Raw genomic sequence first — 13,293 nt, forward strand, 5'->3', positions numbered from 1 at the left:
TCCAGAAAGAACAAAAACAAAAACAAAACAAAACAAAGCAAAGCAAACAGCAACAAAACCCTACAGAAATAGCAAGAAGACCATAAACTCAAACACTATCATTGGCTAGTCTACAATCTTGGGCAAATTTCAATTGTTGTATGGAAACAATGAGTGATAAATGTGGGAATGGGCTGCACAGAATCCATGCTTAGCCCAACTCCCTCTGCCTGGGATATGACAGAGTAAGAGATCACCTAATGAGATTGCTATGGGAGGTCGACTTTGGGGGGCAAATTAAGTCCATGGCGTGTTTCTGGCACAAGAATCTATTTGGATGGGAGATTGTTCACACCTCCTTTCTTCCAATCTTCTTTTCTACTGAAGTCTTTGCCCAGAAAAGGTGGATCCTGACTTGCTGCCTAAAGAGCTTCTGGCATTTCATGTGTCTAGACCAGTCTAGAAGAATGCAAGCACAACTATTATAGTTCATCCTGGACTTTTGTGTTTTCTACACGTTCCTCTCAGAATTTCCCTGTGTCAAGGTATCTCTCAGTTTTAAAGTGTGAGGTAGGAGGAGAGCGAACTAGCAGCTAGCAAAACCAGAACTTTTGTAAGTACTGTCTGGTTTTGAGATGATCCTGCCCCCCTTCCCCCTGCTCACAAGGAGAAGAAGCCAAGATGTCGTCTCATGGCTGTTTATTTCCTTCCTCTACTTATTCTCTGCACTCTTTTCTATATGAGGTAGCTGATAAGGAAAAAAAAAAAAGAAAAAGAAAAAAAGAAAAAGAAAAAGAAGAAAGACTTTGGGAGTTTAGGAAGGAAATGAGAAGGGGAGAAACTCTTTGCCAAACTGAAAGAAGTCAACATGCTTTGCAGCAATCTTTCTATTGCTTTAAGATGTAGAAAAGTCTTTTCTTTGGAATCTAACTCAGGAAACTCAGTATAATTTATGGAAATGTAGATGGTGCTGCATGAGTGAATCTTACCCATGGTTAGACTTGAATAATCTTTGCCATGGAAATCATGACTTCGTGTTATGTGTCATTTTGACATAGCCTTGGGCTACTGAAAAGGGAGTCTCAAGTAAGAGATTCCCCGGATCAGACTGTACTGTGGACATGTCTTGGGGGGAGGGTGGGGAGGTATTGCATTGGTGGTTAACATTTATAAGGGGACAGCCCACTGTGGGCTGCTCCAGTCCTTGCGCAGGTGATTATGAGGTGTACCAGAATCAACCTAAGCACCAGCTGGTGAGGCAGCCAACAAGTTACACCCTCTGTGTGGTTTCTCTGGCACTTCTTTGGCAAAGGTAATACCAGGTGGTATAGCCAGCCTGTATGCAGGGTTCTTTTTTCTTTTTTTTCTTCCTTCCTTTCTTTCTTTTTTTTTCTTTTTTTTTGTTTTTCGAGACAGGGTTTCTCTGTATAGCCCTGGCTTTCCTGGAACTTACTTTGTAGACCAGGCTAGCCTCGAACTCAGAAATCAGCCTGCTCTGCCTCCCGAGTGCTGGGATTAAAGGCGTGCGCTACCATGCCCGGCTGTATGCAGGTTTCTGTTTGAGTTTTCACCCTGATTTCCCTCAGTTATGGACCTGTTGATGGCCTGTGAACTGAAATAAACCATGTTGTCCCCTAAGTTGCATTTAGCCAAAATGTTTTATCAGAACAACAGAAAGGAAACTAGAAAGTCTAAATTAAAGTTGATAGCATACATGGTTAAGAATACTGATATTGGAGCCAAATCTGAGCTCAAATACAGCCTTTGACATTTATAAGCCCTGTGCTCTTCATACCTGTGTCTCCACCTGTTTGTTTATGAATGGGGATAAAATAATTACTGATTACACAAATCACTGTAATGATTAAATATATGAAGTATATGAAAAGTTCACAGAATTCCTACCTACCTATAGTACATTTGGAATAAGTAAGTGTACTGACTGGTTTTGTGTGTCAACTTGACACAAGCTGGAGTTATCACAGAGAAAGGAGCCTCCCTTGAGGAAATGCCTCCATGAGATCCAGCTGTAAGGCATTTTCACTGTTAGTGATCAAGAGTGGGAGGGCCCATTGTGGGTGGTGCCATCCCTGGGCTGGTAATCCTGGGTTCTATAAGAAAGCAAGCTGAGCAAGCCAGGGGAAACAATCCAGTAAGCAGTACTCTCCATGGCCTCTGCATCAGCAACTGCCTCCAGGTTCCTGCCCTGTGTGTGAGTTCCAGTCCTGACTTCCTTTGATGATGAACAGCAGTGTGGAAGTGTAAGCTGAATAAACCCTTTCCCCTCTATCTTGCTTCTTGGTCATGATGTTTTGTGCAGGAATACAAACCCTGACTAAGACAGTAAGTAAGTCATCAGTATATAGATATTCAAGCACTGGCAGTGTGAACACATACTAACACATTTTGCCTTAGGTCAATGGCAGCTGAATGCTCTGGAAATACCAGAGCCACATGTTAATGTTTATATCTGTTGATACTGAGTTTATGTGCAGCTGGCTTTCATTCTGAGTCAAGTCAGATAACAGTTATTTTGTTCTGACTATAACAAATCAACTATGAAATAGTGTAGCTAACTGCAGAAACATCTAAATATGAGCTAGATATTAGAAAATTCTAAGGAACCAGCAATAGTTTTGATAGGCATGACAATGGCTTATGATTGTTTTTAAGGCTCATATTAGTTTGAGAAGCTTAACTGGGTATTTATTTTAAAAATAAAATGAAATGATGATTGGGGTTTGATTGAAAATAACCCTTAAAATTAAAGCCAAAGTAAATGGGAATATAGCAGAAATAAGACTGGTGAACAGTGTTGATTACTGAAGCGACCCCAGTGGTGTGTGGTAGTCAATTTATCGCAGCTCTGGAGAGTGACCACCAGTGACTTTGTCAATGGATGATCAATTGCTAATAGTTTACAATTGATGAAAGGACTATATAAACCCTGGAAATCATCAATGATACCAATAGGGCTTCCTTGTAGCATATCAGTGAGTGTGTGTGTATGTGTGTTTATGGGGGGGGCGTAAGGATCTGAGACATACAGAAAAACAGTGTAGTGAGGTAGTGTGAAGAACAGATAGATTTCTGCTACCTAATCACCATCTCACTCACTAGGAATCCTAGTAGGGTCTTTGTCTGATACTCACTTTGGTGTACAAAAGCACCCCCCCCAAACAGTTCTAGGTTTTAGAATTTTCTACCGAAAATATTCTTTATGATGTATCATTTTAATGGATATAGTATATAATATATCCATAATGTAACCTACATATATAATATATTGTATTTGAAAACTTTAAAATAGTTAAAATTTAAAGTCCAACTAATTTTTTAGATTTCTAAGACCAGAAAATTGGCTTTAACTCACTCAATCCCTAAGTAATGTTTTTAAATGTGGCACCTTTAGCAGCAGGTGCAGAAGCAAACTTCCATGTCTTCAGAACCCAGTCCAAGCATTGCCACTCTGGCTTAGTGTTCCTAAGGACCTCACCTGCCTGGAATAAAGATCGCACCTCATAATTCTTCTCTGTGTTCCTGACCCAAGTGAGTGACACCTCACCCTGGAAATCTTTCACATTTGCTCCATAGAGGTAGCCTCTCTTCTTTGTCTGCATCTTCAAATGATTTATTCTGCACTTCTACAGTGGAAGAAACACAGCCATCATTCCCATGGGCTTCTTTCTGGAGCACTAGCTCATTTAATCCTCACAACAATGAGATATAATCTAAGACTTTTTTTTTTTTAAATAAGAAAAAATAAGATCAAAGTTGTTAGATATCTTTCCCAAAGACAATTTTTTTTTTTTTGTAGACTATTGAAAGATCTAGAACTGTTTCAGGAAGTGTAAGGATGCTTTTTGTATCTTGATGAGAGACCCACACAAAGACCTTACAGGGACACGCCCTGAGTAAGAAGGCAATTCGACAACAGCAATTGTCATGTTCTCTACACTAAAATGGTTTCCTGCATGTCTCTGTTCCTGTGTGTCCCTGACCATAACAGCAGTTAACATTTTAGAAATCACCACAGTTCATACAGTGCCCTTACCCTTGTCTCCTCCTTATGCTGCTATACCATTTTCCTTAAAGGAAGGAGCTTCCTTTGCAATGATGGAGAGTTTACAAAAGTTGAGAACCAAGACCCACAGGCTTTCCTTTGAGAGCTGAGCTGGTTTTCAAGTTTTTTTCCCCTCAATGCTGTGGCTTGAGTTGACTAGCTGGTGCCTCATCTGGTCCCCTCACTACAATTACTTCTCTTCTATATTCCACCTGCGCCCTCACAAGCATGTGCACAAGATTGTGGACATTTGTCTACAAAGTCTATCAATTGCCACATCTTGGTGGGGACTCGTAAACAACATAGAAATGACACCAATAATTGGACACGATTTGTGTCCAAGATGAGAAGACTTGGTCCTAGTATCTGCTTTAGATTGCTCCTTGGAGATCTCAGCCTACAAGGGATGAAATGACTAGGGAGGATGGACTGGGAAATTGAGGAAGGAACCACCACCAAGTGCAGGAATAACCAGTGGCTAGATGCCTTTCCTGTGGCACACTTGCAAAGAAAAAGCTTAACAATATCAATGTAATTTGTGACCATTGAAATCCCAATAGATATGCATGGCTATGGAGAACAAAGGGTAAAAGACTACCCCCAGCCTTCATCCTCTGTTTCTGTGGTAGAAAAATGGAGACTTGCTTTGCTTTTCTTTACATTACAAATTCCTACTTGTAGCTTTTGCATTATGGGGCAAGAGAGGGAGAGAGGGAGGGAGAGGAGGAGAGAAAGGGAAGAAGGGAAGGGGAGAGTAAGGGAGGGGAAGGGAGAGGAGAAAGATGAAAGTAAGGTTTGTATTTGTTGGGCTTTCACTAGAGAAAGCCATCTCCTGTTTCTCTCAGGCATGCAGAGCCCTGCTGTCTGTCACAAAGGTGAATGTGTGTCCTCATTTCTGATTACTGAAGACTATAGAGGGACGACCTCTCTATAGCCACCATCTCTGGCTCTCAGGTCTGTTCTTGACTTTCACTAGTGGCTCCTGGAATTATCAATTCTCCTCCTCCAGGTCTCCCTGGCCCTTCTCCATCCTTTTCTATTCTGCGTAGCATTGGGGCTATTTTATTTCATGATCTGAATCCTCAGATGCCTTGGCAATAACAGGGTTATTGCCAAGATGATAGAAGCCAGGAAAGAGAGGTGAGGTAAAGGCTTAAAAGAGAGAAACATTTCAAATATATGGAACTCTGTTAGAAACTTGATTTTTCCACATTCAGAAGTTCAGTGGCACCAGCTGGGGTGTTCTTTGCTGCAAAGACACAGCACTATGGGGTTATAAAAGCAGGAGCAATTAGGGATGATAGAAAGTTTCATATGACGCGGAACCTGGGCCTGAGCACCTCATCCATCATTCTTCAATGTGTCTTTGTGTCGCTCCTGCGCCTAGGCTGGAAGCTATGGGAAAAGGTAAGGCATATATGCCTAAGTGGGTACCATGGGGAAAATGTCTCTTTTTGAGAAAGGGTTTCTATGTGGTTTTTGCGAGCCTGGATCTTGCTATGTCAATAAGGATGGCCTCCAACTTACAGAGATCCACCTGCCTCTGCCACCCAAGAGCTGGGATTAAAGGGTGATCAACTGTACCTGGCTCCCAGAAAGCTCTTGCCTGACTCCTTTTGTCATCAAACAGCCCTGGAGCTAGAGATGTGACTGTTCCCCAACCACGGGCAGCAAAGCTCAACTGTCTGCCTGCCTTTGTGGCCACCAGACTTCGATGACTACAAGGTATTTGGACATGAGTATTATAGAATCATAAACATACAGGAGGGGGGGTTAGAACCACAGCCCAATTTCACTCTATTTCCTTTAATAAAGCTCTGTGTTAACCCAACACTCTAAAAGTCCTGCCTAAAATGGCTTTTGTTTTTCATAATAGCACATTAAGAAAGTCAGAGTAGAAAGCAGTCAATCAGAGAACCCTGGAGGGAGCCCACACCAGTACCTGAAGCACAGCAGCAGAGGACCCAGTGAAGCTTTTGCCTTGGTGTCACGTTTATTCACCCACAGCCTCACTATGGACACACAGCTTCTCAAACCACATAAAACCAGTACAGGGACTCACCTGTGTCTGAAATGCTTTGAGGTCGCTGGCTGTAGGGTCACTGGCTGTGAGGAGCTGAAAAGAACAAAGGAGTTTTCCTTAGTATAGCTTCTCAAAGTTTACCCACAGCATCCCCAACACACAGCATCCCCAACACACAGCATCCCCAACACACAGCATCCCCAACACACAGCATCCCCAACACACAGCATCCCCAAGACAATCCACCTGAATCACTGTAGCCCAGATCAGGGCTCCAGACACACAATCACCAAACAGGAGGAAGCCAGACTTTCCTAGATTCCCTCTATGTGTCCACAACCTCACGGACCTCTTCCCATCCTCTCTCCCCCTTCTCCTATCTCCCTTCCATGTCCTTCCATGTACTCCACAGGGCTTAAATTAGGGACCAGACTACAGCTGAGGGGCATTGGCTCCCTGAAATCGTGATGTATAATGTTAGTGAGTCCACATTTCTTTAGGGAGAGGTTCCCTGGCTTGCTTCCTATTTTCAAAGTATTCCATGTTGTGCTAAATTCGGCATCATTGTTTCATATACAGTTAAAGGCCCTTATCTTCAACATAGCTTTTTCTCATTCTCTCTCTTATATTTGTTTCTTTCTTAAAATCTAGCCAGTAAAATTGACTCTTAATTCTTCCCACCAACCTAATTTGGTTTCCATTTATTGTAGGTCGCCTGTAATTTTATATTCTAGTTAAGTGTTCATAGCTTATGCTGCAAATGATCACACACAGAATTAGAGGATAAGATTCACTTACATGCTTGTACATGCCCACCCTCATACACACATACCTCTGTTTAATCAATATTGTAGGGTAAAGGTAAGGCTTTCAGTATGCTTTCATATGTAGGCAGAGTTAACACCAGTAAACACTTAAGGATAACATATGGCAATTAATGGAATCGTCACATTCCAGCTGTTGATGAACAGAGTTGGGGAAGGGGTGTGAGAGCAAGCCAAAGGGGAAAGCTCCTATTGGTCAAGGAGTATGCTGGCCACTGTAGGCCTGGACAGTGTTCCTACAAGATACAGAAGAGTCTATGTTTACTCTCACAATATCTTGTTTGGTTCAGGAAATAATAGGAGAAGCACTTCTAGGCTTCAGGGTCTGGCATTTAGGAAAACTCAAGTGGATTATCTAGCTACCTTGTTGACTCTAAGCAATGTTTGAGCTGGGACAACACATTCTCCTCAGCCTTGGGGTTGCCCTGCCTGTGGGACAGATTTCGCATCCTAGGAAGAAGCCAGCCTGGCTTCACTAGTAATAAAACAATCAAGCAGTTACCTACGAGGCAACCTGCCCAGGCATAGAGCTCACGCACAATGCAAGACTCGACCCTTGCCTTCTGAGAGCACCCTGTGCAGAAAATGTTCACACAAATGTACTTCAGCAGATGGACCAGAATCTAGGTCTCAGACTTTGAAGAAAAGGGAAGAAAGATCAGGGTGGGGTTGGTAAAACAGAATTTGAAAAGAGCCTTTGAAATAGAAAAGGGGGGAGGAAAAGGTGCTTCAAGCAGTTTGAAGAACAAAGTCAGGGTAAGGGGCTTGCTAATCTCAATATCCTGTACCATGATGCCAACAGGGCAACCTCAGCCTTCCTCTAGTCACAGAGAGGAGATTATAACACAGCAAGAATCGCTCTCATCCCAGTACACTGATTACTGTTGCATATACTGTTTTTAATGTATTTTTATTCATTTTGAAAGTTAGCATCCCAAAATAATAGGTTTTACTACCACATTTTCAAATAGATGTGTTATTATGCTTTGTTTTAATTTATCCTTCTTTCTTATCCCCATCAATCCTGAGACAGAAAGTATCTCCATTCTACCCATGAGAAATCTGATTGAAATTAAACAATATTTTCCATGCATTACTGGGAATGGCATGTATTTTTGGTTGAAGTTATATATCCCCAAAGAACAGGCTTTATCTTCTATAGAGAGTAGAGGTGGCACAAGGAAAAGGCTGAGTATTAGAACATTAGTCAAAAGAGTCCCCTGGAGTAACATAATGCTTATGTCCTGATCAATGACCCTTAACTAGCCCTCTCTTCAAGGCCCTCTAATTTCTTGGTAATGATCATCTACTCTTCAAGACTTACCAATACAATACCAACATAAGCCTTTAACTTAGCTGGAAAAGGGGAAGATGTAGCAAGGACTTCATACAAGCATAAAACCACTAATATGCATCAGCACATAAGACTCAGCTCATAAAAGTTCCAGGCTCTTCAACTGCAGCCACCCACCCATCTGGCTCACTAGGCTGGCAGGGACGAGGGACTAAAATATCCATTTCCTAGTTCTGCAGTCCTGACAGTGAGGATAAATTACAAGTGTATTCAAAGAATCTTCAAATGTGTAGCATTTCTTCATATCCATGGCAGGGACTGAGAACTGAGCAAAGTCATTTGTAGAGGAATCCAGCAGGCTTGATTATGGTTTGCTATGTCTTTTTTTGGTACTTGAGAAAGTTATAATGGACTCCCCCAGCAAAGAAATCTGAATTTCTCCCTTCTATCCTCTCAGAAAGATATCAGATGTGTGCATTTTAGTTCTTAACTCCTTAAATTTCTACTTTGTATTGCTGCACACACACACACACACACATATATATCAACATGCCCAACAAGACTCTGTCTAACAAGACATGAGTGAGACATTATTTGATGCGAATTCTGCACGCTGCAATGTGTTAGGAAGTGTCAGAACATACAGTTAGTCACTAAATAACCTTCTGAGCAACAGACTTGAGTGGGAAGTAGGAGAGATTGTCAACCTCGAGGTGCGGACAAGAGTGACTCAATTGCTGGGTGTGGAGAAGTCTGAGAGACAACTGAAGATATCATTGAAGCTGACAAAAGGAAACAGTACTCAGCAGCCAGCACGTGTTCTGTGTGCAGAACATCTCAACGTTAGAATGAATTAATGAGCTCCTATGATTGGAGCAAGCTCTTTTATCTGTTCGTGGGTATAGGAGAGAATATTGGCTTTCACTTCAGTGTAGAAGTCCCACTTTACATTGAAAGATGGGTAACATGCAAAGAAAGGGACTAAATAGCAAATAGATTCACAGCCAGCCAGAAAGAGAGCTCTTGTTTTTCTGCCCATGCAGTAGAGACCTGTCCAATGGTCCACTGAAGTTCAGGTGAGCCTGTCTCTCTCCGCTGAGTGGGAAGATGCATGGTGTGATATCAGGGATTGTGGATGTTAAGTAGAGTCTAAACATCGCAATGCTTTATGCTTAGTGGTGCCCAGTGTTTCACCCACAGTTTAGTATCCATGGAAGATTCTATCCGGCCTGGAACCAACCAAGGGGAAGTATTGTGACCTTTCCTAAAAATGATCCCTGAAAGGACAGTGCTGAAGCCTGTCATGTGTCATATCACGCCGACTGTTCTCCAGGCTCTCAAGGTCTAACTATGCTATCACCAAACACCGGAAAGTTTAAGTAGAGCATACTCTCATGATATGGACGCTCCTAAAAGTAGATCCTCATTCTGAAGTTTTAAAGAGGAAATGGCTGGTTGTCAGGCATTGCAGGTGTGCTACTCAGTTTTCAATTAGAATTACAGGGACAGAAAAAGTCCTCCTGTATTTCAAAATCACACACGGACTAAACCTAGATTCCCAAAAGAATTTAAATACTAATATTGGGACCTGCATCAAGAAGTTGAAAGATGGTGGAAAAAATGAGAGTACATTATTCCCCCAGTGTGCTCAGAAGCCACCTCTGCTGGGGAAGTGGAATGAGGGAACGAGGGAATGAGCGAACAAAGGGGTAAGGAAAGTCTCCCCCTTCTGTACTCATCCAGAGTCCTTCCACCTTTCTAAACTACAGAATGCAGTTTCACTTGAGAATAGATAGCTTTTCATTAAAGCAAACAAAAAAAGCATCTTATTTTGTATGGGACAAAAGAGCTGATCGTGACATCAGTAAGATGACACCTCTGAGTCCATCTCCTCGTCCCCCGCAACTTCGCACAAACAGTTGCTTGTGTTTACCTGCAGCCCAGTAGACCCCCAGTGCCCACACAGAACTTTCTCCTTGCTTCTAAGGATGACAGAAAGACTCTCAAAGATTGTATTGGAAGTGAGGCACAGGTAAGATGCACACAGATTCAAGGGCTGGAGAGATGGCTCAGCAGTAAAATAGTGTTTGCTGTACAATCTTGACAACCTGGGTTCAGCCCTTGGAACTCACTGTGGAATTAGGGAATTGATATCTAAAAGCTGTGCACGCATACACACACCACCACCACCACCAACAACAACAACAACCACCACAAAGTAATAACAATGATGGTGATAATGGTGATGATGATGAGACAAATAAAAGGAAAACAATATCTGCAATATCTCTTCCCACTGTGTCCCTGTGTCCATTTGGCACCACCAAGAGGGAGTTCAATGCCCATGACAGCCTTACTGTGTGGGGAGTATCCATGATAGACAGAGAATGATAAGAGGAAAATGAAACCCACTCAGCTCTAGGGACTTCAATCAGGCTAAAGTTAATGAAAAGGATCCTGTCTTTTCCCAGGATGGTTAAATGTCTGCACCAATCTCAGCTAGAGGGATGAGCAGGTGCGGGGAGCAGGGCAGACAGAATTTCATTTAAAAGGCAAAAGAAAGAAAATGTTCTCATCTCCCCAGTGAAGCAGGGAGCTTTCCTGGGGGCCCTGCTCAGACCAATCTCATTCCCAACACATCATGCTGCTCTCTCAAACAGTTCACATTCAAATACTAGAAGATGACCCGACCTTCCATTTTTTTTTAAAGAGCCGCAGCCTCTTGGCATAAATTCAGGATGTGTTTTAGTCTCTCTAAACTCAAAAAGAGCTGGAGAAAGATGAAGGGAGGTCCCAGCTTTTCACAGAGGAGAGAAGAAAGAAATTCACTCAGCTTCCCAAGCAGAGAGGGTCTGTTCTCTTGTTTCTCCATTCTTTCTGAATGGGGCTCCGCCTTTGGTCCCTCACCAAATTACTGCAATACTGTAATCAAGAAGCCCATCAGCCACCTAAGACTGCCCTTCAAAGTGTAGTCTTCTTACCTTAAAACACCATAGTCTCTAAAGTTTCCCACTGAAAAAGGAGTGTATAGCACACTTCTCTTCTCCTGCCCCATTCTTCCTCTCTGCTGGTCATTAAGCGAAGGATGCACCTAACCAGGGTAGACAGGGATAGCCATATCCCCCACAGACTCCTTGGCTGATAACAGTCCCTTGTTTGGGAAAGGATTTAGGATCAAGACATAAGTCATTCTGAAAATCAGAGCAGAGGGGTTTTAGTACAGACATGACATTGGAAAAAATTAAATCCCAGGGGGTCTCTCCTTGGACCGTATGTTCGTTCTTGCTTCCCAGGAAAGTCAACCCTTGTAGGACAAGGATACAGATGCTGATGTGTAGCATGAATATATAGATGGGTAGATACAGAAATAGGCAAGCAAAGGAATAGAGTGTAGACAGCTCTGGGGAGAACAAAGTATCCTTGACAAATGGCCTAAAAGACATCGTCCTATCTTTGCATGAGCCATCTAGTCAACCTTCCCCCACTTCCAATCCTTTGTTGTTCTTTTGCATGTTGTAGGAAGTGGATTTTTTCCTCGCTTTTTATTCTATTGAGTGCTATTGGGTCCTTACTTTAGCTGTAGGAAGGAAGCTCAATTATGATTTACTAATGATTTCACATACAGGAAGACCTAGAGTGACTTATGTTCAGGCAATGTCCCAGCAAGCCAAGACAACTATCTCATTACATCCCTGTCTAAGGTGGACTGGGCCCACTCTCTCCCTTGAGAAGGAAAAGGAAGTTCAGGCAGACTGAATGACATAACGAAGGACAGCATGTATTATGTTTTACATGTGTATTTTAATATTGATGTTTTCCCCTAAAACTTAAGTTTTAGATGTTCAGAAATCTGAGGGTGGAGGGATGGGGATGCAGAAAGGATCAAGAGGAACAGAAGGTTCGCTAGGACTCAAGACAGAGAAGGGGAACAGCACCAGACGCAGACTCTGGAGCAACAAGCCACAAAGGCCTTCATGTCCACCAGCATGGCAGGCTTAAAGGCAAGCAGACCAAGGGAACTGCTGTAGAACCACCGGCTGCTTGCTACTCATCATTAGTATGATAATGAAAGGGGTTGGCAGAAAGCACCAGGCACAGTGAAGAAAACTTGAGATACATTTCAGCATCATATTTTCCTACTAACTGGACAAAAGGATTCCCATTGGCTGCACTCACAGAGTATCCTAGCACACTAAACTAGCACCCAATTTCCATATTCCTATTCAAAGAGAGGAATTTGAGGGGGGGGGAATGCCATGTGTTCCGTTTCTCTCCCCACCTCAAATAACTCATTGCTAAAAAGACACCCCTCAAAGAGCAGAGAGGGAAATGGTTTATTTACTGGTCTACAAATATGATTGTGTGCAGATAACTGCTTAAACTGCTAAGTGAGTTTGAAATCCCGTTGAGGCAGAAGTGAAATCCAAAGTCAGGTTAAGTACTAACACCCTTCTAAATAAACGTGTATTAATTCTAACTAATAGGGCACTTGGTGCACATAGAGCAGAGTCCAAGGAAGGCGCCCGCCCAACCTACAAAGCAAATTACACACTTGGGCTTGAGATCCCACCTGGGTGTCCCCTTTTGCTAAGTCTTCTCCGCCTGATGGAATTCCAATGGTTAAACCTGGAACTCCTAACACCATCAGTTTTTGATCCAAGCTCTTGGCTCTGAGACTGACAAGGGTTTCTAATAACAACCACTGTATATAATTGCAAGCAGGACTAGTCTTCATTTCTTGTGTTTGTCTTTCCTTATGTTTTAACTGATGTGGTTCTAATGGGTACAGGTAAGTTCTCCAGCAACGTCTTCTTACTTTCTCTAGAGATGTAGCCAAAAGAGTTTTTACAATTTTTGCTTTAAGATTTCATGGGCAACCTTGAAAGGATGCAGTCCTGACTTTATAGTAGTATGCCAACACATCTGAATGCTGTGGCTAATCTCAAGCCCATTAGCTGATGAGTCTTGCTTGTGTTATTTGGACCTGTGAAAGCTGCAAAGACACACACTTGAGCAAACACAGCACATGTTCCAAGAAATAGCTAAAGGAATAAATACCACATCTATGCAACATGGTCCTAATTCTACACACACTCACGATGGATGCCCA

General features: G+C 42.5%; 1 protein-coding gene across 2 annotated transcripts in view; it reads right to left on the reverse strand.

Moving 5' to 3' along the window:
* The window catches only part of Setbp1 (SET binding protein 1), a 356,483-nt gene that overhangs the window by 163,574 nt on the left and 179,616 nt on the right, over window positions 1–13,293 (reverse strand). For both annotated transcript variants that reach the window (XM_021150811.3, XM_029472068.2), the window contains exon 3: window positions 6,105–6,158. In XM_021150811.3, coding sequence (XP_021006470.1) covers window positions 6,105–6,158 — 54 coding nt within the window. The remainder of the gene's footprint in view (window positions 1–6,104; window positions 6,159–13,293) is intronic.

The sequence above is a fragment of the Mus caroli genome, unplaced genomic scaffold (assembly GCF_978045245.1).
Source record: "Mus caroli unplaced genomic scaffold, Mus_caroli_1 scaffold_19, whole genome shotgun sequence".
NCBI lineage: Eukaryota > Metazoa > Chordata > Mammalia > Rodentia > Muridae > Mus > Mus caroli.